This window comes from Lissotriton vulgaris, unplaced genomic scaffold, assembly GCF_964263255.1.
Source record: "Lissotriton vulgaris unplaced genomic scaffold, aLisVul1.2 SCAFFOLD_906, whole genome shotgun sequence".
Classification (NCBI taxonomy): domain Eukaryota; kingdom Metazoa; phylum Chordata; class Amphibia; order Caudata; family Salamandridae; genus Lissotriton; species Lissotriton vulgaris.
This window is the reverse complement of record NW_028244452.1, coordinates 258,553-284,532: the sequence shown is the minus strand read 5'-3', so window position 1 is coordinate 284,532 and position 25,980 is coordinate 258,553. Positions and strand designations below refer to the sequence as shown.

General features: G+C 47.5%; 1 protein-coding gene across 1 annotated transcript in view; it reads right to left on the bottom strand.

The window, feature by feature from the left end:
- Window positions 1-25,980, bottom strand: part of LOC147667242 (disintegrin and metalloproteinase domain-containing protein 12-like) — a 705,308-nt gene that overhangs the window by 505,331 nt on the left and 173,997 nt on the right. The window contains exon 2 of the mRNA XM_086948820.1: window positions 2,658-2,723. Coding sequence (XP_086804946.1) covers window positions 2,658-2,702 — 45 coding nt within the window. The 5' untranslated portion in view covers window positions 2,703-2,723. The remainder of the gene's footprint in view (window positions 1-2,657; window positions 2,724-25,980) is intronic.

Sequence of the window (25,980 nt, the reverse complement as noted above, 5' to 3'; positions counted from 1 at the left end):
GTCCCCATGGACTCTCATCATCCATGGGGACTTCATGCCCCAACCAGCAGTGCGCCCAGAGGCTCATTTACAGACTAGTGGAGAAAGTGGGCGGGCCTCTGGCGATTTGCTGGTCCTTTATTATTAATTTATTTGTTTTTTAATGGGAGGGGGGCCGCGTGACCCCTCCTTCCCAGGACAGATTTGTGCCCCGGGGACCCATCCCCTGGGCCATGCACTTTTATTAAATGGTAGGGGAGTCACGCAGCCCCCTTCCACGGGTTGAATTCGTAGTAGTGGATGGTATCAGATGAGAGGGGCGGGAGGGGGGGGGGGGGGAGTCATCAGCAAAAACAATTAAAAAGAACTTACCTGCCACCCGCAGCCTGCCACATCGCCAGTCTTCTGCTCCTCTCATGGCTCCACTGCAAGCACAGGCTCCCAGCCTCCCCTATGGCCAATCCTGAAGCTGTTCTCATGCATGAACGCAGTTTTAGGATCGGCCAGAGCGCTGAGGTATTGTACTCCCAAGGAGACTGGGAGCCTGTTCTTTTCGGTCTCTAACCCAGCTATGTAGCTGGGTTGGAGAGAGCTTCAGTACGCATGACAGTTTGGCCTGCCTGAGATGGCTGGCAAAACTATTATGCGCACTGAGAACAGTGCTTACCACTCCCCATCGACGCCCATCATCTCTGTAGCCCCACCCACAAGACTCAGCCATGCAGGCCCCCGCATTTCTGGTAATTGCTACGGGGAGGTGTTGGTCCCTTGGGCTGGGGAGTCTGGGTGCCCCCCCCCATTAATAAAATTGAAGCCCGGGAGATGGTAGTCCCCAGGGATGAGGGGAGACTGCGCTGCCCCCATATTTATTTTAGCTAAAGCCCCAGGAATGTGGAGGTCCCCAGGGCTGGTGCGGCCCGCGAGACCCACCAACAATGAAAGTTAAAGCCCTGAGGAGGTGGCAGTCCCCAGGGCTGCAGGGCGGTCTATGCAGTAACCTGTTTGGTTAATACATTAGCCCCGGGAGGTGGCGGTCCCTGAGCCCCCTGGGGCTGCTGAGGAACCGCACGCTCCCTCCTTTGGTAAAACATTAGCCTCGGGGAGGTGGCGGCCCCGGGTGTGGGGGAAGCCCTATTAGCCTCCCCTAAACTCATTGTATTGTTTGCCTTGGTGAGGTGGGGGTCCCCGGGGCACAGCCACATAATTGATAAACACTGCCCCCGGGATTTGGGCCACTCAGGGGCTTCAGAAAAAAGATGCGCGAGAGCCAGCGTGTCTTATTTATTTTTAATTTTGCAGATTCCCTGCAAAATCAAATACAAAAATTTTTGTTTAACCTCCAGCGGGGTCCCTGTGGTACCCCCACCATATGTGAGGGCTCAAGGCATTCCTACTTGCCCCCTTTTCTTCATTTTCTACTTTTTTGTGGGACTCTGCTTCAAGCCGAGTCCCTAGATGGCTGCCAGCACTTCCTGGTTGAAGAGTTGACAGCCAATAAAATTTTAGTAGGATCCGCGAGTCCACTGCAAGGACTCACGTCCCCAGATATCTATATTTTTTTAACTTAAATATATCTGAAACTACTGAACGGATTTACACCAAATCACAAAAAGTATGCTTTCCGCACCAACATCTAGCTTTCTGCCAAATGTAGTGTAATTCCAGTCAGCAGCGGTTCAGGCTGCAGTTGTGATAAAAAAAAGACAAATCCCCATAGACATTACATAGGGAAAACGCGTAAAAAATGTAATTGAAATTTAGCAATGTATTTTGTTTAATTGAATAATAAATTTAAATTAATAATTATGTTAACTTTCGGGAGCTATGGAGACTACAAAAATGTCTCCCGCACACATATCCTTAAAACTAGTTAATACTAAGTTTGTTTTGGTTCTTTACACAAAGTACATGGACCTAATAATCAGTCAATATACACACACCCAGCAAAAAATACAATATTTAGCTGTAACAGTACATAAAAAAAATACAACATCCACAAGAGATCACCCACAGCTGGATAAAATCCCCTCCAAAATTAATTTCACCTTTTACAGATGCAATTACCGGCACACTCAAACAAATCTTCATAGGTTCTTCTCCTGGTTTTATTTCACACCTTCACATAATCAGCTGGTGCTTTGGCCATCTATGTGGATTATATCTTATACAAGGACATCTATGAATTCTCAGACCCCTGCTGAAGTGCATTCAGTGAGGAAATTATTACTTTTGTAATACCATGAATGCTGGAGCCCAAAGCTTTTCTTAGGAGCCCACTGACCGCGCTGCCAAAAGCCGCGGATGCTGAATACGAATTCTGCCTAGTCTTGATTCCAATTCATGCCTACTTCCTTCTCCCCTTTAAACTTCCTTTCTCTTTTTAAAATCATGTAGGTTATTTTTATCTCCACTTCCTTCCTTCATAGCTTCTTCTTTCTTTTCTTCTTTTCTCTCTCTTGCTCTGGGTCAAAGCTTTATAATGAAAAATAAGTCCTGGACTGCAAAAATTAGTGCCGGTTGCCACAATCTGCAACCACCGAACTGAGCACTTGAAGAGCAGAATATTTCAGGACCATTTTCAATCATGTGTTTAGTATATGTTGTCTAATCATTAACATCAGCTTCATTAAAATCATTTATTTTTGTAATTAATGTCCATTGTTTTTTAGCAATCTTACCTCACGATTATCAGCTACAATGATGAGTTCCACATATTTAGTCATCTTCGAAGTGTCCCTTTTGTGCTGTAAAAAAGAGTAAGAGAAACTTGATTTTGTGCTGCTGTGAAGGTGAATATAGTCATTAGTGATAGTCAAGCACAGACAAGATTGTGCAAAATAGAGCAAGCAGTTCTTTACTACACTTCATGTTTAACATGATCTTGCTGTAATGCATATGTTCTCAGGGTGAACAACCTTTACAATGAAACTTTTACAACGCACTACCATTCCGACGCAACCATTACAACGCAAACCATTACAACGCATTGCGCTGGGGGGCGCTCTAGGATAGGGAATAGATTTAATTCACTATCCAACACCTTCCCTACTATCCACGGAGACTGGAGTTGGAATAGTAAATTAAACTATTCACTATCCAGCACCCCAAAGCGCTATGCGTTGTAGTGGTATGCGTTGTAAAAACTGCGTTGTAACGGCATGCGTGGTAAAAGCATGCGTTGTAATGTCATACATCCGTTCTCAGTTAAGCACTTCATTGGTGCTCATTCCATGCTTTAGGACTTGAAATAAAATAAATGCATAAAGTAAAGTTAGTGTTGCCTCATGGTAATTTCAAAGGTTTCTCCGTACCCCTTCAATGCAGAGGAACAGGTAAAGTCTAAAATGAGAATAATGTTGCTAGCATAGATGGTAGTGTACTTCACATCTTGAGGATTTATTTCAAGACTTTCACTTTATTTAATAGTTTAATTTGAGGTGTGCTCTTCTAAACCAATATGAGTGTTTATGAAGATCCAGGAATAGCTTCAGCAGATCTAAGTGCTTTCGTTTTAATGTCTAAAGCTGTGAAACACTTGTATAAAAACGCTGCTGGAGAAGAGAAAAGACGAGCAGACTGCGAGTTTAACTCTTCTGCTCTCTCGCTTTGCTGCTTTGTAGCTGTAGCGCTATATTTTAAAAACCATTTTTACCTCCTTACACTCTATTGCTTGACTAATGGTGTTGTATGTACTTTTTTAATCAAACTAAAATCGTTTTAATTACCTGCACTGCTTCTCAGTTCCCCTGTGCCCTGGTCCACCGCGGCTGTTTTGTGCCGATTGTTGTGGAGGGACAGGTCGGGCGGCGCCATCTTGAGTGAGGCCCGGTCCCTGGCTGGCCGGGAGGTAGCGGTCCAGCTCGGGGAGGGGCTTGGGTGATAAATAGACCCTTAGGGCTCCTTTCTCTCGTGGCTGATCTTTGTGGTGGCAGCACTTAGAAACGCTGCTGGAGAAGAGAAAAGACGAGCAGACTGCGAGTTTAACTCTTCTGCTCTCTCGCTTTGCTGCTTTGTAGCTGTAGCGCTATATTTTAAAAACCATTTTTACCTCCTTACACTCTATTGCTTGACTAATGGTGTTGTATGTACTTTTTTAATCAAACTAAAATCGTTTTAATTACCTGCACTGCTTCTCAGTTCCCCTGTGCCCTGGTCCACCGTGGCTGTTTTGTGCCGATTGTTGTGGAGGGACAGGTCGGGCGGCGCCATCTTGAGTGAGGCCCGGTCCCTGGCTGGTCGGGAGGTAGCGGTCCAGCTCGGGGAGGGGCTTGGGTGATAAATAATGGTCCCCCATAGGGCGCGCAGCGGTCGCGCGCAGCGGGAGCGCCGACTGCGCGCCGAAGGAGCGCCAAAGGAGGGCCCGTCTGTGCCCGTCCGTGCCACGGACAGGCCCAGGGCCTGCCTTACTGCTCGGCGCCTTCCTGGGATCCCTTCATTAGAGAAACGCAGGTACTCGCGCAGTGCTCTGTGGAGTCTGGCCCCCCCTGCTAAGGATCTATCCTGTCTTCGGGTGGCCCCTGATGGTGCTTTGGCTATATGCCCCCACTGTGGCTTCTTCCCCCAACCCTTCCTTCCTTCATATCCGGCCATCAACGCCCCTGCCCCCAACATCAGGGCGGGTTTGATCAATGCCAGATCTGCGGTGAGGCATGCCGCCGATATTTGTGAATTACTAGGGGAAGGCCAGTTGGACGTATTGTTCCTCACGGAGACGTGGATGACTAATACTTCCGCTCCTAGTGTGGAACTTGCTGTCCCCAGGGGTTTCAAGATGGCTAGGGTGGACCGCCCTTTAGGTAGAGGGGGGGGGATAGCTATCGTTTTTAGGGAGTGGTGGAGCTTCACATCTGAGCCTCCGACTGCGGATGCCAGGGCAGAGGTTCTTCATTTTTCTATAAAAACTTCCCCTCATTTTACCCTGGGCGGATCTTTGATCTATAGGCCACCGGGTCAGCCTAGCCATTTCTTGGATTCCCTAGAAGAGTACATAGTGCCCCGTGCCCTAAGCTTTCCCAAGTTTCTGCTGGTCGGCGACTTAAATATCCATATGGATGTTCCGGGCGCCCCAGAAGCCCGAAGACTTGGTGAAATCCTCGAGCTTGCTCAGCTGAATCAATGGGTCACTGGTGCAACGCATGCGGGTGGCCATCTACTCGACCTGGTTTGCTCTAATTTTCCCATTCAGTCAGTTACTGTGGAAAAGACTACATGGTCGGACCATGATTTGGTCAGATTCATGTGGGAATTGCCCGAACCCAGTCTCCCATCTCTCATGAGCCACCCTCAACAGATTAATGTACTCGAGTTCAGACAGGCTTTGTCCAGCACCCGCCCAAAACTTAACTCATGTTTAGACACAGCAGTATGTGAGTTTAATGAGTGGGCTCGGGAGGCGACTATCGCCTCTACCAAGCAAAGTACGGTGTGCAGAGCTAGGCGCTCTCCCTCCCAACCCTGGTTCTCCCCGGAACTGAGAGAACGGAAACTGGGGTGTAAAAAATTGGAACGAGCTTGGAGATGTGGATATAGCTCTGAGGCTAAATCTGCTCTACGACTCGCCCAGAAAGACTATTATACAGCCATCAAGGTAGCCAAGGGGAATTTCTATGCAGGGCGCATTGCTAAGGCTGATAACAATAGTAGAGAGATTTTCTCTATTGTTAAAAGTTTTTTGTCCCCTGTGGCTGATGCTGTTCCACTCCCGTCCTCTGCACAATGGTGTGAGGAACTCTCATCTTTTTTCATTACGAAAATAACAAAGATCCAGCAGGACCTTTTAGCGGCCCTCCCAGCCGACCACCTAGCGGCTGATTTGGACCCTTCACTATGTCCAAACTCAGGGCAGCATCTCACGAACTTTGTGCAAGCTGAGGAGTGTACCGTCCTCCCGCTCCTTCAGTCCCTGAAGTCTGGCTCTCCAGCCGATCCGTGCCCGGCCCGGGTGCTGTCGGAGGTGGCGGAAACAGTCTGCGCTGAGATCACGCAGATTGTTAACCTCTCCTTGGCCACTGGAGAGGTGCCTGCAGCCTGGAAACAGGCCAAGCTGCTGCCGCTTCTGAAGAAACCTGGACTGGACGTGTCGGTTCCTGGGAACTACCGTCCCATTTCCCTTCTCCCGGCACTTACAAAAATTTGTGAGAAGGTAGTCCTTCAGCAACTGGAGAACTTTGTTGACATCTCCAATGCCCTCCATCCTGCTCAATCAGGCTTCAGGGCGGCGTATAGTACTGAGACGGCGCTGGTGGAGATGACTGAGTCAATTCGGGAATGTTTGGACGGAGGTGGCAGAGCGGTCTTAATTTTATTGGACCTCTCTGCCACATTCGATACCGTCCCCTATGAGCTCCTTCTCCGCCGGTTGTTGGCCATTGGAATTGGGGGAGTTGTCCTAGATTGGCTATCCTCCTTTCTGTCCGATAGGACTCAGCAGGTCTGGATGCCTCTTCACGCCTCTGAACCTAAACCACTGCTTACAGGGGTACCGCAGGGGTCTACTCTTAGCCCCCTGCTGTTTAATGTCTATATAACCCCCCTGGTTTTCCTGGCAGAACAGTTTGGGGCCAAGATAATAGGGTATGCAGATGATACCCAACTGTTGTTTACCTGGCCGGATGACAATCTGGATACAGCGGTTGTTCATCTGTGCCTGTCCGCTGCATTTCGTTGGTTAACACAGGCCCAATTGAAATGCAACGAGGAAAAATCTGAAGTACTTTTCTATGGCTCCTTCCCCACCTCGTTTAAGAACTCATTGTGGCCACCAAACATTCCTTGCCCAAAAGAGATGGGGAGACCAGCTAAAAATCTCGGCATCTGGTTCACAGAGGATCTCAAATTTGAGGCCCACATTAATAAACTTACAGGCACCTGTTTCGCTACCCTAAAAATGCTCCGCAAATTCTTTCCTTTGCTCCCCAGGGATGCTAAGGAGACGGTTGCCAGAGCACTTATACTGGCTAGGCTGGATTATGCAAATGCACTGTTTAGTGGCATTCCGGCCTATTTGGTAAAACGCCTCCAAATCATCCAGAATGCGGCAGTCCGACTCTTGTTTAACATCCCGAGATGGAAGAGCGTCCGTTCTGAGATGCGCACGCTCCACTGGCTTCCGGTTGCCCAGCGCATTCTATTCAAATCACTGGTGCTTGCGTTTCGCGCCTCTCATGATCAAGGCCCCCTGTATCTGAGGAAGAGATTTACCAGCTATGTTCCTGCACGCCCCCTCAGATCCTCTACCTTGCACAAACTGTATCTTCCCCGCTTCAAACGAGCAAGACTCGTGGCCAATCGATCTCAGTGATCGGGGCCCGGGCCTGGAATGCTCTCCCTCTCCAGCTACGATCTATGTCCTCAGTGGCTGTTTTTAAAAAGCATTTGAAAACTCATCTGTTCAAGAGTGTAAGTTAAGTTTTCTTGTATGTCTGACTGTCTACCTCTCCTCCACCCGCGCCAGGATACTCTCCAGTAACGGAGCGCGCTATAAAATAATTTATACTTACATACATACATACATACATACATAAAATACCTTATAAGCAGTGAGTAATAATCACCTGGTCATTTAAAAAAATGACCTTTGAGTGGCCTTACAAAATGCGTTCCACACTTATGAAGAGGATGTGTGTGTGTTTGCATGCGAGCGAGACAGAGCAAGCGAGTATGGTGGCAATGCCCTGGTTTATGGTGGTCAGCTATGCCATCTGATAGGTTTCCTTACATAATGGACTATTGTCAGAAAGCAGGGCTGGAAATACTGCTTACCGCTTAGGGCCCAATTCCGATCTTGCGCCGAAAGCATCCTAACCGGAGTGGTATTCCAAACCCCAGGATTGAGGATGTACATCTGCGGGGAATGCACTGTCTGGCAGCTTATTGACAATGAATTATGCTTCTCTGCACAGCAGGAACTCTTGCATATACTGCCATTTAGTAATCGTGTCACACGTCACTACGTGACTCTTAGATTTCTTTTGTTAATGCCTAAAGCTTTCTAAGGATTCGTATCGCTGGACATTGTAAGTATTCTTGAAAAGCTGTGATCTTGACAATAGTGAATTCTGAACTATTTCCCTAAACATTTATTTGAACTTATATAAGAATGAGATTGTAATTAATTTGAGGGGTTCCTGTGACGATACAGAAAGATTTCTTAGTTTGGACTGTGTTGTACATGCATACATGCACAAGTTACTAGATTTCATATACGCACATACAAATTAGCGAGAATGCCAGGAAGTTAACAATGTTGACTATCTTGCAGTCTCACTGAAGTCAGTAGATTCTATAACTGACCTTCAATGACACAGCATGTAGAGATGAAGCTATTACAATCACAGGGACAAGTATATACACATAACAGAGTGGCGGTTGCCCCTCTTTAGTTATAGTTAGGAGTCCCAGAGATAGGAATTCTTAAGATTTTTGCTTGCTAATAGCTTTGTCACTGTTTGATGAATCCACAAAACTTTGCAGACCTATTCATTTTGCTACATTGGCTGATGATGCAAAGTTTTGTTGTGGTTAGTAAATGGGGTGCAAAGAAAAAAGGGGGTACCCATAAAACATTTTTCCATCAATGCATTTTCCATAGTCTGTTTACACAGATGTTGCGACAAAATTGCTGAAATGATTTGCATGAAATTTGGCAGAAATACATTATATTGTGTATGAAGGGTCTTTTTTGTTATTTGATCTGAATTTGTTCAGTTGTTTGTAAGTAATAAGGGACAAAAACCTCGTGATATATTGGCCCACGGAATATCCCAGTACCTCTGAGGTATACTGTGGTACATGGGCATGACGAAACACAATATTATTGTTTAATTTAAGCCCTTGCAAAAATAAAAGGCAGCCTTGTTGTTTAGACCACACTTTCTATTTGTTCTATGTTTTAACATGAAATATAGCTTACTTCTCTATCTGTAATGCACAGGAAAAAATGAGGCAGTTTAGGAAAGTCTGTAGAGTTAGGGGAAAGTATTTTTATGTCTTATAAAAGGTTTACAATGTACTGCAGTACTTTTGTAAAATTATGTAGAAAGTTCTGCATTTCCTATTACAATCTAACCCAAAAATGTATGTGACAAAACATACAGTACGACACACAAGTCCACTCCACCAGATTCCACTCCATGACACTCCACGATACTCCACTCTACGACATGCGATGCGCTCCACTCTAAGACATTCCACTCCACTCTATGCCCCTCCACTCTACGACATGTCATAAGATGCCACTCTGCTCTGACAAGCCACTCCACAACACACAACTTCATGACACATAACTCCACTCTACGACACACCACTCCACTCTATGAAACTCCACGCTACTCCACAACATGCCATTGCACTCTATGACATGTCACTCCTCTCTAAAACATGCCACTCCACTCTATGCCACTCCAGTCTAAGACCTGCCACGACACGCCACTCCACTCCACTCCACTCCACTCGACACTGCTCTACAACCTTCGACTCATTCTATGCCCTTCAACTCTATGTCACTCCACTGTATGACACTCCATGCAAGCCCACTCTATGACAAGCCACTCCTCTCTACAACATACTAATCCTCTCTAAGCCACTCCACTCTATGCCGCTCCACTCTAAGGCACAACACTGTATAACAAGTTACTCCACTCTCTGACACGCCATTCCACGACACTCCACTCCACTCCACTCCACTCCACTCCACTCTATGCCACTCCACTCTAAGACAAGCTATGATACGCTACTCCGCTCGACACTGCTCTACAACCCTCAACTCCATTCTATGCTCTTCCACTCTACGCAACTCCACTTTATGACACTACACGTGACACCACTCTATGACAAGCCACAACACTCTATTTATTTATTTATTTTTTATATTTCTAAAGCGCATACAAAGGCCCGTGGGCGTCTCATACAACATGCTAATTCTCTCTAGGCCACTCCACTCTAATGCACTCTACGATACGCCAACGTATAACAAGCCACTCCACTCTCCGACGCTCCATGACACTCTCCATTCTGCTCCACTCTAAGACTCTCTACTTTAGTCCGTTCTATGACCTACTACTCCACAACATGCAACTGCGCTCTATGACAGGCAAATCCATAACACTTCACAAAACTATATGACACGCCATTCCACTCAACAACATGCCACTCCATTCTACGACATGCCACTCCACTTGACACCACTCCATTCTACGCCACTCTATGGGACACCACTGTATTGCACATCATTCCACTCTATGACACGCCAAGCCACTCCACTTTACGACATTTCGCTCCACTCTACGACACAACACTCTATGACATACCACTCCCCAACATGCCACTCCACTCTACGCTACTCCACTTTATGGCCCTCCACTTTAAGACATTCTACGACATGTCACTCAATGATATGCCACTCCACTCTATGACACTCCAATCCACAGCACTTTACTCCACTTTATGGCTTTCCACCCTATGCCACTCTATGACACACTACTCCATTCCACTCCACTCCACTCTGTGACACGCCACTCCACTGTATGATGTGAAACTCCACTTTACAATACACCAATCCATGACACACCTCACTACTGTCTGTCCCTCCACTCTAAGACACTCTGTTACATGCCACCCTATCACACGTCACTCCACAACATGCCACTCTACTCTAAGCAACTCCATGATACTACACGCTACACCACACCCCACCTCTCTATGCCTCTCCTCTCTACACACCTCCACTCCATGACAATCAGCCCCACTCAAAGCCATCCACTCTGTGACAGTCTACTTCATTCTATGCAACTCCCTCTATACCACTTTACCCCACTCTGTGACACACTACTCCACTCTACGCCACTTCTCTTTATGAAACTCTGTTCCACTCTACAACATGCTATGCCACTCCAGTCTAGGGCGCTACAAAGTCCACTCTACGACACTCCACTTTTTTTTTCAAATATCTTTTTTATTGGCATCTGTTATTTTACTATCACAAAGAGGAGCTCAGAGGGAAACGAAAGCACAGGGTTGCCCTCCACTCAAAAACCATCAACAATCAATAAACCATGTCCTTTTGGGCGTAAGTAATGTCAGTATGTCTTGCAACAGACGATAATCAATCGTATGCTTTTCACCGGAGCGCATTGTACAGAAGGAGACCACGCGCTCCGGTGGAAAACACACAATTGAGTATTACAATCGTATTGGCTGTGACTATAGCAAGAAAAACTCACCCCTGGAGTATTGTTCTATGCTCTGGTCCCTCGGCAGCTGGTATAAGTGAAGCAGGTTGCCAGAAGTCGACATAGAACAAAGTGTCCAACAGTGGTGTGGCAACAAGGTGTGTAGCCCTGATGAATCTGCCCAAAACATTGAGGCAGAGAAACATGTTGGCGATAGGTGATGGTATGCGATGGTAGCTACCAGCCTTTTTAATTCAACAGCCCACGCCTAATATTTAGGAATAAAATTGCGAAGAGGTGTGCCTGTTGATTTTAATCACATCTGTCAGTCACAAGCAGATTTATTGGTTCTGCTAACACGCTCTTTTCACTTCTTGTTTTTTTGTTTGGACACACTTTTCCTTTTCTTTGGAACTGAATGACGACCAGTGATGAGAAAGGGGCCCAGTCTGGTGAGTACTTGCCAAGTGCCCCGACGGTGGTGTTCCCGTGAGGTGTCATTCTGTTCGCTACACATTTTTTGCAGAAATTTGTCTGCTTTCAATCTTATGTGGTGGATGCTCCGTATGGATTAAGGTCTCAGACATCCAGTGTTGTTGTTCTAGGCGACTGTCAAGAGTTGTTGGCCAATATGTTTTCTTTTTAATTTTTTTTAAGAATACCGGACGTATTGCAGTAAATACCACAGAAGAAACGATAGTGGATAGCGGAGTGTAACAGAGGTCATGAACATGTGACTGGTCTGTTGCAAGATATACTGACATTACTTATGCCCAAAAGGACAGGGTTTATTGATTGTTGATGATTTGTTATTTTACAACACTAACATTTCACAATCTATGTATAATCATAATACATGTGGTAAACCTTTTACAATGCGTACCTTTGGTTTGAGCAGTGAAAAAAACAAACACATTGATGGCAGATACAGTCGTCTCTACCTTAGAAATCTGAGGCTTATAAGGTATATCATACCTCCTTATGACATCTTTAGTCACTCAGTCGCCTCTATCACTTCACAACAGAAGAAACACGGATGTAAACGGTAAACAATAAGGAAAACCAACCAGTTCCATTCTTAGGGGCTCATTATCCCTGTGGGAGGAGCAACATTATCTGTCTAGGCTCTCAAAAGGCACCCTTCTGGTAATCCCATGATTCCCAATTGCATCCAAAATACAGAAAACAAAAATCGGGAGAAAAAAGGACCAGCCAGATTGTGGTGCATAACTAAACGCCAAAGTAATTTAACACATAAATAATGATATACTAGAGTGTATGCCCTACCAGGGGTCGTACTCAGTATATGAGGTATTCGATTCTGAGTAATGCCATTTATGGGCAATGAGGGAGCCTCGGAGGGTGAGGTGGCTACCGACTTCCCTCCCAGGGTAAACCATCCCATCTAGAACTGACTATCTCCTGCGCTCTGATATGTCAGAAACATTTACATCTATGTTTCGGTGTGTCACACGCTGAGGCAGAACTCCATCTAGGGATGGATGTCTGAATCAGACACATCTATATCAGAAGACTGTAATGGGGCATGTTGCGTATCAAAAGCTTTCACTAGCTCCGCCCAGGGCTCTGCAAGTGGTTTGCGTCGTTTAGTCACCCTATCCTCTTTGAGGAGAGCCCGTTCTTTAGCTCTCACCCAACATGTCACATCCTCCTCCCATCTGGACATTGTTGGTGCTTGCTTTGCCTTGCATCCAAGTGCTATGCGCCGTCGGGCCAAAAGCAAGGCCAAGTCGATGAAACGCAACTGCAACCGATTGGCTGTGGGCCTCGAAAAAAGGCCAAGGAGGCAAGCAGCTGGGGCACACGTTATACTGAACAACATTACCTCGTTCATCTGCTCCATCACTTTCGTCCAGTAATCCTAGAGCCTAGGGCAATACCAGATCATATGATCAATGTCTGCATCAGCAAGAGCACAGCATAGACATGCCTTGTCAGTATCCCCAAATATCACATTCAGCCGATGGGGCGTTAGATAAGTTCTATGTAGCCAGTTGAATTGTGAGTATTTAAAGGCAGCGTTTCGAGATACCTTCTTGGGACCTCCCAAGGCTCTTTCCCAGTCTTTATCAGTGAACTACTTGGTGAGCGTCTCCTCCCATGGCTCCCGCAACTGGGGTAATAAGCAGCTTGAGAGCTCCATGACAGCCTGGTATAGCCATTTGACTAGGTGCCCGGCCGAGCCCAATGTCACCATTGCGTGCATGACCGGATGAGTATCCGGTTCCAACCTCTCTCTTCCCCATGTCTCCGCTAGGGATCCCCTAATTCTGTGGTAGTTCAAAAACTGCCCAGGAGGTAATTCATGATACTCCAAGAATTCCGTAAGTGGTAGCAACTCCCCAGCTCTGTAGCAGTCGCCCACTGTCTGTACCCCAGCATTGTCCCAACCCTGTAACTGGAGGTATGTGAGGGGCGGAATTCCCCCGGGTTGAGGCAAACCTGTCAGGGGAACACAAGGAGAGTACAGTCTTGTACCTCTTGACCTCGCCATGCATCTATCCCAACACGTCATGGCCACAGAAAGGAGCACCCCCATGTTTTTAACCTTCTGACGTCGATCAAACATTCGAGGCAGGAGGGTCGCTATCACTAAGCCGAGAGCGATGGATAAAGTATCCAACCCTCTCCCATCAAGCCACCAGGCCAACCACTGCAATTGGGCCGCCAGTTAATAGGCCTCGAAATCTGTGGCCCCCAATCGGAAGCAGCAGAGTCTGCAGAGATACACGATTGCGGCCACCATCCCATACCAAATCTCGTAGTTTGGAATCAACCTTCTTAAACCAGCGGCGTGGGAGTACGACTGGAAGATTGACAAAGTAATATAAAAGGTGGGGCAGCAGTACCATCTTAGACAGTGACACCCAGGCAATTACTGGAAGTTTCAAGGAGCGCCAAAAATGACATTCTGTTGAAGCCCCCGTCGAGGTTACCCTCCAGCAGGTCAGTCTGTGTGTGATAAATTCTAATGCCCAGGTATTTAAAGGCAGTCGGGCCCAAAATAAGTCCACCAGAAGTGTTGGCTGTCTCAGAAGAGAAGGACATAAGGGTAAGATGTGTCTCTTCTATCTATTGAGGCGTAAGCCGGAGAGCTCTTCAAATTCTCCCAGGAGTCGCAGTAGTTTAGGTACCCCCACGGCTCTATCCCTTAAATAGACCAACACATAGTCGGCGTAGAGTGAAGCAATATGTGAGGTCCCATCCAATTGGATCCCCAAACGCTTACCTTCCTGCCTAATGCGTTCCGCCAAGGGCTACATCGCTAGAGAAAACAACAATGGCGATCGGGGGCACCCCTGGCGAGTCCCCCTATTACATTATACAGTCTATGCAAATTGTTCAACGTGGACCGCATGGGTATAAAACTGTTCTGATCTGTGTGAATCAGCTTTTACATATAAGGCAGTAGCCTAGTAGCCAACGCCTTGCTAAGAAATTTAAAATCATCGTTTAGCATGGATAAGGGCCGGAAGTCCCCCACTCTCGGGTGTTCAGTCTTAATCTTAGGTAGGGGAACCACCAGGGCCTCCCTAATGGAGGATGGAAACCTACCCTCCTCGAGCGCAGTCGCAATTAGAATATCAATGAATGTTAAATAAAGATCCGCAGACAGGCCGTCTGGTCCGGGTGTCTTCCTTCTCGCCATCGCCTTAATTGCTCCCCTAATTTCAGCCACTGTAATCGCCGAAGCCAGAGAATTGCTAATATCGGCCTCAAGACCAGGCAACCTTAGGGCAACAAGATACAGATGGATCCTCTCGGGCGACATGATTTCTAGCTGTTGATACAGGGTCTCATAGTACCTACGAAAGGCACCATTAATACCCGTTAGAGAGCAAAACACCTGTCCCCAATCATCCCTGATACTCGGGATGTGCACCCCCGACTTTCGGGTCTAACCAGCCAGGCCAACAGTCTGCCGGCCTTACCCCCTTCTACATGTTGCTCCTGATATTTTGTCAGGTCCATCATCCGCAATCTATCCCATGTAGCATTATGGAACTCTTAAGCTCTGCCAGCTGTTCCTGCACAGCCAAACCTTTGCTAAGTCCCTATCCAAATCTTGTAATCGTTGCTCCAGTACTCCCAATCCCTTTGTTATCTCTCGGCGGAGGCCCACCGTCTGACCTCAGCATTGGCCCCGGGTCATCACCTTAAACGCCTCCCACTCTACCAGCAGGGAACTAGCTGTGCCCCGATTTTCAGAGAAATGGGTGGTCTGTGTTTCTGCTAGTATCTGTCAAAACCTGTTATCTTCCAGCAAGGCTGAGTCTAATCTCCAAGAGCATTCTCTCAGAGGTAGGAGCAAAGCGTACCAGCAGGGGACTATGATCCGAAATGGCTCTCCTCAAATATTCAGCTTCTGTATCATGTGGGTCAATGTAGTAAAGCAAAAAAACATGTCATTTCCGGTATGGAGATCATACAAATGAGAATAGGAATATACTCTCCGCTGGTCGTTTTGAAGTCTCCGCAAGTCCACTAAACCCCACCCCGACGCCCATCGCCTAATCCCCTTGAACCTTTCAGGCCTAATTATCTTAGTTGCCATCTAGAAGAAGAAAACTCAACACCCTGCTCCCTCCCCATCACAACAGTCCCATAGAGTATCCTAGACCACCTGGCATGTAACGTCAACCCCAAACGATTAACTCCCACACCCATGAGCGGACTGACAATGATCAGCTGCCCAAATGTACCAAAACAGTGCATAGCAAAAACTAATGACAAGACCACAAGGTCCCAGACAACTAGCAAAGGTCTTACAAGGGGAGCGTGACCAAAGCTGCAAATGTTTAGTAACCAACCAGTGTGATATCCTTGGCTTCCCAGCCTATACAGGCCATCCCCGTCCGTGCCCAGAGGCCACCCCCCCACAGTCCCCCCCCCCCATCTGTCAGGGTAACAAAGGGAACTGTATATAATATAAACACAAGCAGGCTATGCAATGTCCACAGTACAACAGATCATCAGATGGGAGGGAAGAAGTGACAGAGAGGAAAAGGAGAGAAAGACAATCCGGCCCAAAGGAGGGGGATAAAAAGAAAGAAAACGGGAGGGGGAGAGATGGAAATCATCTGGCCACTTATCCAAAGACTTCATCAGCCGTCTACAGCGCCACGTCCGGCAGGCTTTTATGTCCACTGCAGGAGGAGTCTGATCGGGAGCCCTTGGTTGCATGATGTGAGTCCGATCCTTTACCAAGCGAGGATACTCCGCCTCGTAACTTCTCTGCCACTTCTTGCAGCGCATTCGTGCTCTCCTCCATCGTCCGTGAGGGACTAGGTTTCTTCGTGGCTCTCCTTTGCTGCTGCCTGCGACATCGTTTCCCATTCTCCCCCGGTCCCGTCTCCGACTACTGAGCGCAGGGCTGGGCTTTCCCTTCTGTCTTATAGGGTCATTGCAAAAATGTGTTTTTCCATCGAGCATAATGTGCAGCCGGGATGGAAACATCAAGGAATACAAAATCTCTTCCTCTTGAAGTGCTCGCTTGACCTCTAGAAAGGAAGCACAACGTTGTTGCACCTCCACTGTGTCCAGGAATAGAGAAACCTTACTGTTTTCCACCAGGAAAGGACCATCCGACCTTGCTTTCCGGGAGCAGCAGGTCCCTGTCGCAGTAATGAAGCAACCTGGACACCACTGGTCTCGGAGGTCTCCCTGGGGCAGGAGGCCTATTGGTCACGCGATGAGCCCTCTCCAAGGTGAAAAAACTGCGACAGACCCTCCGGCGCCACCGTGTCTCTCATCCAGTTCTCCAAGAATGTGACCATGCCCTGTCCTTCAATGCCCTCCGGCAGCCCCAGGACACGCACATTGTTTCGATGATTGCCGCCTTCAGAGTCCTCCGCTCTACGTTCCAGCACCACCAATCGATCCGAGAGGTCTTCCACCTTCGCGTCCAGGACTTTCTGCGCAGGGGCCAGTTCGTCTAGCTCCGACTCAGTATGTTTCACTCTGTCCGACCGTTTACCATGTTCGGCCCACAACAGGCCCAGTCCCACTGCAACCGTGCTGATGTCCTGATGCAGTGTCGCCTTGGTATCTGTGATAGCCTCCAGAATCTTGGCATATTGCTCTTGGACAAGAATCTCAATGGGATCACTGCCAGATTCCTTAAACGCTGTATCCGCCGCACTATCGTCCTGGTCCTGGGTAGGACCCACCAATTTCCCCTTTGGCTTCCCTAGGCCAAGTGCGGTATGCTCTACGACCTCTGATCTTGTACGGCCTGTTCTCAGTGTGCACTGAACAGCCCCAGACATTACCAGCAAGAGCCTATCCAGTTTGCAGAAGAAGTGGAAAGGACTTAATTAGACCCACAGTATTAGGGTTCTGAGCGTGCCCCAGATTTCACCAAAGTGCCAGTCCCAGCCAAAAGGCAGCCCCCGCAAGATGATGAAAGTAAGCAATGCAGAGGGTTTATCATAAACCATAGGTCAAGTCATAGGGGTGTCAGCAACAGGGACCTCCTCGTTACCCGCATGGCTCCAGCGGGGCCACCCTACAATCACCAGCCACTGTGCAGCTCCTCACAGGGCAGCCAGAGCACCCAAGGTCAGTTCATTAACAGGCAGGAGAGGTTCACCTCGCCACCGGCCCCAGCCAAGGATCTCTGCACAGTTGCCTTGCCCCCCAGGCATACAATCCCCAGCGCTGTAATCGTTCACCTTCCCCGCAAGAAGCCTCCCCAGGCCGGCGTGGGTCCGATCAATGGGGGCAGAGCACCTCCCAGGTATGCCTCAGTCAGTTCCTGGGGGGAGTCATGGCCGTGGCTAGGCTCCCTATCTGCGTTGCAGGAGGTCTGCACAGTAGCAAGGCTCACCCAGTCCAAGAAGTGTAGGTCTGCATCGTCACACTGCTAAGTACACCCGTAGGCACCAGCAGGTCACGCCCAAATGCCAAGGAGACGCAGGGGCACAAGGAATTCACGCATCTCTTCAGCGGAGCTGCACCCGGCCCGGCAGCCCACCTGTGCATGCACACATCTGACGTCTTCTATTCTCCCTTCTGGGGTGATGCAGTGCTGTGATCCGGGAAAGTGTACTCCAGCGACACTGCCCGCACACAAAACCCCCCACTTGATGTTACCCAAATAGGCCCCAGGTCTTCAGCAGACCAGAAAAGGAAGCACTTCCCTCGGTGTCCGCACTTCGATCGAGCGACGATCCGCTCACCGCTCTCTTCGCTGCCGGGATTTACCACTCAGTACCCCCGCAGGGCCCCCGCACATGCTCCAGTGCCAAGCAGTCAGTAGCCCTGAGCTCCTCAGACCCAAGGTGAAGCCGCTAGGAATCCGGTCAATGTCCAAGCTTCTAGGACGTCCGCTCAGCCCACGCTGGCTCGCTACGGTTGTCAGGGTCCAGCAGGATTTCTTTGATTCTTTGAGGGCGACTGTGAACCATGGTGTTTTCCTGTTGCCGGTCTTGCCTGGGGGGTTCTTCAGTGGAGCGAGGTCCTCGGCGCAGTTGCTGATCCATTGTGCGAGGTTGTGGGCTGCATTATTGGACTCAGCGGTGTCGGCTGGCGGGTTCTGGCTTAGTGTTGAGAGGAGCTAGTCTGTGGTGATTTTGCTCCAGCATCTGCGGTGGATTTGTTGTGTGCAGTGGTGGGATGTATTCTTTTTGAAGGTGAAGTGGATGCATCTGTGGTCGGTCCAGTGTAGTTCTGTGGAGTGGCTGAAGGAGACGTGGTTGCTGGCGGAGAAGATGGGGTCGAGCATGTGGCCGGCAAGGTGGGTGGGTGTGTCCACCAGTTGCTTGAGTCTGAGGTTGCCAGGTTGTCGAGCAGGGTGGTGGTGTTGTTGTAGTTGTTTTTCTCTAGGTGGAAGTTCAGGTCCCCTAGGAGGATGTATTCTGGAGAGGCTAGGGTGCGCGGGCTGATGAAGTCGGCGATGGTTTCGCTGAATTGTGTGCGCGGGCCCAGGGGTCTGTAGATGAGCGTTCCTCTCAGGGTGGTCTTGGGGTCTGTGTGTATTTGGAAGTGTAGGTGTTCGGCCGCGGAGAGTGTGTCTTTGGTGTTGGCCGTGACGTTGATGGTGTTTTTGTAGATGATGGCGATTCCTACTCCGGTTTGGTTGGTGTGGTCTTTCCGGGTGATCTTGTAGCCGTCCGGGATGGCTATGGCGATGTCTGGGGCCGAGGACATGTTCATCCAGGTCTCCGTGAGGAAAGCGACGTCTGGTGTTGTTGAGTCGAGGAGGTCCCAGCGTGCTTGTGGATGGAGTGGGTGTTGAGGAGGATACACTTGAGGTGGTTGTCGCAGTTGCTTGGTCTGGCTGGCGGGGGGCAGGATCGGAGGCAGGTAAATTTGCAGGCTTGACAGGTGAAGGGTCCGTGGGTGCATTTCGGGGTGGCTCGGTAGCAGGCGGGTGGTCGTCCAGTGTTGAGTGCGTTGAGGGCGGTGGAGTCGTATTTCAGTCGGGTACCCTGGCTCCGGCGGGGGCCAGGGGTTCTGGCGCTGGGCGCGGTCCAGGCGCGGACGGGAGCAGAAGGGCTTGCTTAGGCATGTTTTTGGCGCGCCAGTGGCGCGCCCCCTGCGCGGCCTCCATGTGAGGGGCTGTGGGAGGGAGGAGCAGCTGGGAGGCAGGAGCGGGGTGGCGAATGGGGTAGTGGGGGTGGGCCGCAGGGACGCAGCGGCAGGAAGATGGCCCGGAGGGGGAGTGAGAAAAGGGACACAGAAGGCAAAAACGTGGAAGAGGGGCACAGAGTGTGGGAAAAAATGGCGGAATACCAGGAAATAAACAGGCAACTGTGACGGTGGCAACAATACAGAGCAGGTAAAAAGGGGGCCACAGAAAGTAAAAACGGGGGAAGAGGGCACAAAAAAGGGCACAACAGTAATAGTGGAATGAGCACAGCCTAAGAGAGAAGCCTAGGAGGACTCACGTAGCACCAGTCTGCAGGAGCCGAATACAGCGGGGGCAGCTACACACACAGGAGGACCGTGTGGCGGCTGGGGGGGCGACCTATCTGTGGGCAGGGTCAAAGGTCACCATTCAACATCAGTTACAGCATGTTAAATTATAGCATTCATAACAAGACTCATGGCATCTCAAATGACATCATTTATGAGAACACTGTGCATGATACACGGCATGTGAGACACATTTTGTTCATGTGGAGCAGAAGCATGTGAGTACCTGATGAAAATATCAAGCTGTTATTAAAACCTACAGTCGTGACATGACAAGGGAGGATGGGGCAAAAAGCTGTTTTCAAAATATGACATCCTTCTTGAGTTAGGAATTGGTCTTTTACAGAGAAGATGAAAAGCTGGCATTTCAAAATAAAATGTGTGTATTTAAAAAAAATGTGAACCAGATAATGTAAAGCTGATACTTTGCTGAGTTGGGGAACATACTGCTGAACTTATATCCTCAGTGCCATAGAATGCATGCTGCTATGGGCTCTGGGTATATTTCATCATTTCTCAGTCAAATTTATTTTTTAACATTATCATCGGCACTAATGTCTGAGGTCAGAGTATGTAAGACTGGTATAACTTTTGGATAGATGAACTAGTGTAATCTGTGTTTCATCAGCACTAACTATAATGACGTAAGACCTGTGAGATCTGTCATTCATTACAGTTCTGTTGTCTACAGACTGGGCAATGAGGCCCAATATTCTTCAGCGGATTTCCATGCCATAATCAGTTAATTCAGAAAAATAAAAAATAATTGAAATATTTTTATAACAAAACATGCTTTTCATGAAAGTTACTGTCTTGAACAGATAAAATGATGCTCAAAACTCTGTTACAAGGCTTGTTGCATGTTTTTTCTTCTTATGACATACAGATAGGGCATGTACTGTTCATACGAATTTCAAAAACTGGTAAGCATTCACCTTGTTTATAAGACAACGACTAAACAATATGTATTTGTATTAGTCAAATGTTGTTCATTCATGTGTAGGGAGGCAATTGCATATTTCTCCTCTTTCTACATCAACAGGCCTAAGCCCTATCTACACACAACTTGGTTGAGATAAAGACCTTAAACTACAGCCATTTAATCGCTAACAGTTGTCCCTTCAGCTAAAAATAAAATATGGAGGTAGATTACTGATGGGCCCACTTGAAGTTTTAGAATTGCCTACCAGACAGCTGTCTGGTTGCAAAAGACCTATTGTTACCTACACCTGCTGCTTACCATTCGTTGGCTTTACTGTCAATCATTTACTTGCATCTTATTTGGTAGCTATCCTTGTCCATCTTCTTTGTGTTCCGCCCATGAAGCCCAATCTCTTAACATGTGTCCTTCAACTGCTCACGTTTAAGGAGCTGCTTTATTCTTTTTGGTTAATCACTCCCCTAAAGTGCGTGTGATTTTCGGTATTCTCCCCCGTGTGCTCCCCTCCATATGCCAATCTCACCTTGTGCTTGTGTATCTTTAGTAACTCTCCACTCGCCCTTCGGGTTTTTAGGTCTCGCCTTTTCCATTCCGCAGGAATGGAAAATGGAGAAAATTCTAGTGCTCAAAATACTCGTCAAACTAAGGCTTTTTTCTGTGCGGTTTTCTTCGAGTTCACGTGAATCACGTGACCAAACAAGCACGCGCATCAGCCTCCCTCCCTCCCTCCTATTTGCATTTTTTCATGGCCGCCACCACATCAAAGGGCTTCTCCCAGCGTGTGCTCTGCGGATTCTCCTCCCCTAATTATTCATGGCTGGCTGGCCGTACTTTCAGTTTCCCGGCCGCTCTTGTTTCCCTAATTCTCTACCACGCTATCACATGCTCTCTCTTGTACTGTTTTCTCTCTCAGCTCCCTCTTTCTCTATATCTTTATGTGTCAACTGTGTCTCTCTCCAGATTATTTGCCTACCCGTTTGTTTCATTTCAGTTTGTCTGTCTTATTCGTCCCTTTATTTTCTTTCATCATATGTGCCAGGCTGTCACCCCTCATCGCTCTCTTTTCTGTTTTCTGCATTTGCTTGTTATTCATGGCTGGCCGGCTGTACTTTCAGTTTCCCGGCCGCTCTTGTTTCCCTAATTCTCTCTCACGCTATCATGTGCCCTCTCTTGTACTGTTTTCTCTCTCAGCTCCCTCTTTCTCTATATCTTTATGTGTCAACTGTGTCTCTCTCCAGATTATTTGCCTACCCGTTTGTTTCATTTCAGTTTGTGGGTCTTATTCGTACCTTTGTTTTCTTTCATCATATGTGCCAGGCTGTCACCCCTCATCGCTCTATTTTCTGTTTTCTGCATTTGCTTGACTCTTTCCCTTCCGAGCTTATTAAAGCATAACCCAAGACAGAATACAAACCACTTTATCCATTAGCATTATCCTTTTTATGAAATGTATTAATCTACTTGAAGTTGTGCGGGGCTTCTCCGAGAGGTAATGAGGTGTCAGCATCTGCTGGGGACCGAAGAGGCTTCCTCCTCTCAAGACACAGACGATCCTCAATTAACTGAACGCCAGCAAAAGTGGGCTGGGACCGACTCCATTAAACCCTTCAGATGCTTGAGAAGAATCAATGTAATCATTTCATACAGCTAATACCCAGTGAGGGATGCGGGCGCTTGCGGCTATGCAGACGTCGTGCAAGAGAGGCGCGGAAACAGGAACGCGTGAAGATCCTTACAATGAGACACAGCGTTAATAGGTGCGCGTGATGTGCAAGGATATTATTATATGCAGTGAACCTTCCATAGTTACTATTAAACATGCATCTTTCCCTATGCAGACATGTACAAACAGTGGAAACAAGTACGGTGTTGTTGGCCAATACACTGACTGAATACGACCATAAGCATCAAACAAACAGAAAGCCACAACCTCCGCAACCACCAAAGAAAATGATGGTTGCAAGTATATCCAGGTCCTTCGAAGTTCGTGTCAGTGCTCATCACACAGCAGGAGCAGAGGCTGGGATCAGTCCTTGGGACTGCCTGCTGCTGGGCAACGAGAAGGCACTCAAATATCAATAAAGACTATTAGATGGCAATCAGCAGTTGAACTAAGCCTGAACGCAATTTGCAGTTTTTTAGAGGTTTCTCACTTCAGAAGGTTTGCTGGTTTGTGGCCAACTAATTATGTCATTTGTATAGCTTATTTTTGGGCCATTTATTAAAGTCGTTTTTCCATCACTAAAACTTTCATATAGTCATTTTGGCTAGCCTCCACACAACCACTACACCCAACCACACACACAACCACACACCCAACCATACACACAACCACACCACACACACAATCTCACACACAACCACACACAACCATACACCAAACCACACACCCAACCACACACACAACCACACAACACACACAATCTCACACACAACCACACACAACCACACACCAAACCACACACACAACCACACACACAACCACACACAACTACACACACAACTACACACACAACTACACACACACAACCCCACACACACAACCCCACACACAACTCCAAACACCCACACACACCCCCAAACTCCCACACACACACAACCCCACCATCATACACGCATACAACCACTCACACATACAACCACTTACACATACAACCACTCACACATGCAACCACTCACACATGCAACCACTCACACATACAACCACCCACACATACAACCACTCACACATACAACCACTCAAACAACTACACACACAACAACACACAACCGCACACACACAATCACACACATCTGTCGCCCTCACTCTATCTATTCCCCTCACTCTATCTATTGCCCTCACTCTATCTCTCTATCGCCCTCACTCTCTATCAATCTATCTATCTATCGCCCTCACTCTATCTATCGCCCTCACTCTATCTATCGCCCTCACTCTATCTATCGCCCTCACTCTATCTATCGCCCTCTATCTATCTATCGCTCCACCACAGCATCACTCAGGGGCACCACAGCAGCACTCAGCACCACCACAGCATCACTCAGCACTACCACAGCATCACTGGTTCAAATATGTTCTCTCAATGTTTGAAGCTTTATTGCAAATGTCACAAAAAAATGTTAATATTTCACTTCTGTTCTTGGATTTTAGTCACTGAACATAACAAAAGTTTAAGCTATTGCCATTAAAAATTACAATCACTTTTATGTAAGTATTAATTATTTTAAAAAATGAAAAGCCAATGTTAATTGTAATATTAATACATCTAAGTAAAGGCAATACAAAAGATGTGACATTACAAATACTAAAAGTGTCACATATGCTAAAGTTAAAAGTATTGGCATTGTAAATCACAAAACATAAATATAAAATGTCATTTACAAAACCAATAGCTCCAACTTTCCTACTGCGAGACCTATTGGCAACGCCAGTGCTTGTTCTCTCCGTCGTCTGTTTCTACTACATTCACTCGTGATTCCTTTGTGTTGTCGCGCTGCTTTGCGTCAGATTGCCTCTTGCCTGCCTTATGTCCAATTACATTATCCTCAAAGCAACCCCGCAGTGCTACTATCCCTCCTGCTGTCTTAAGCCTGCCCCCTCCTATCCCCGGTGGCCGCCTACCTGCCACTGAGTCCGCTGGGTGCCTTGGATATGCTGAGGGCCTCCGAGGCAGCTCCCTGGCCGGCCCTCGTCCCAGCAGCTTGAAAGCCAGCAGTGACGCGCAGCCTTTCAGCCTCCTTTGATATTTAATGAGAAAGAGTACTTCAGACGTTCCCCCGGCAGGAGGTGTCTGGTAATAAGCCTGAAGCCAGACGGAGGAGGTCCAGTCTGGTCCTTGCTTAGCACAGAAGCTTTTTGACCCTCTCTGGAACTACACGTGCACTCTCAAAATTACAGATTTCTTGTGTGACTGGATTATCCGCTGTTTTCAACTGATTTAATAATTTAGCTTGGATTTCTTCTTTCTCTTTACATTGATCTCGGTGTTCTCGAACTCATAACTTTCTGCCCACTGCACCTAGGTCACAAGATACCCGCCCTTCAACCTGTGTGACTGGATTATCTGCTGTTTTCAACTGATTTAATAATTTAGCTTGGATTTCTTCTTTCTCTTTACATTGATCTCGGTGTTCTCGGACTCATAACTTTCTGCCCACTGCACCTAGGTCACAAGATACCCGCCCTTCTTCTAAGGTGTGAATGTATTTTATGCCCCTTCTAAGTGCTGCAAAGCCAGAGTCGTGATGTGGAGGCGTAAGCATCTCGTTCAATGCCTCTGTTTTTTTACTTCGAGCCCCCATGGTAATTTGTAACCATGCAAACAACAAATCATTCATTCCTCGTTGTCTGTCTGTCTCTTCCGATGATCTTTGTCCAAATAACCAATCATTCATTCCACGTTGTCTGTATCTTCCAAAAATCACTCATTCTAAATAACAAGTCATTCATTCCTCCTTGTCAGCGATTCTCTTCTTGAAATCTTAGTTTAGCCCCCTCTGGGCTCACTCTGCCTGAAAGAAAACGGCAGTCACTCTATTTATACTATATCCCTCCTACAAATAAGTAACTATCTAGAGTGCAGCGAGTGCAGTGTCACAAGGGCTCAAGTGTAGAAGCTGTCCACTGCACCCACAGTATTGCCGATATCACCAGTTCAATGGGGACATGGGGAATTTTCCGAGTTTGCATCAGGGTCCATGGCATTCTCGATGCGCACTTGTCTCTGCTGGTAACAGCTTCTAAACTTAGCACAGCTGTCCATTTGTCCCCACCATTCCCAAGATTTCCAGCGATAGATGATGAAATAAGATCCATTGAGTGTATTTTTGGACATCGGAAAACCTGTTGCCTTCAGGTGCTCCAAAGAGATAAAGCAATCTGTCCAAGATCACACATCATATTTACATGGATTCCATTTGGCACAAGTCCACGTTTTAGTTGCAGTTTTTTTTAAG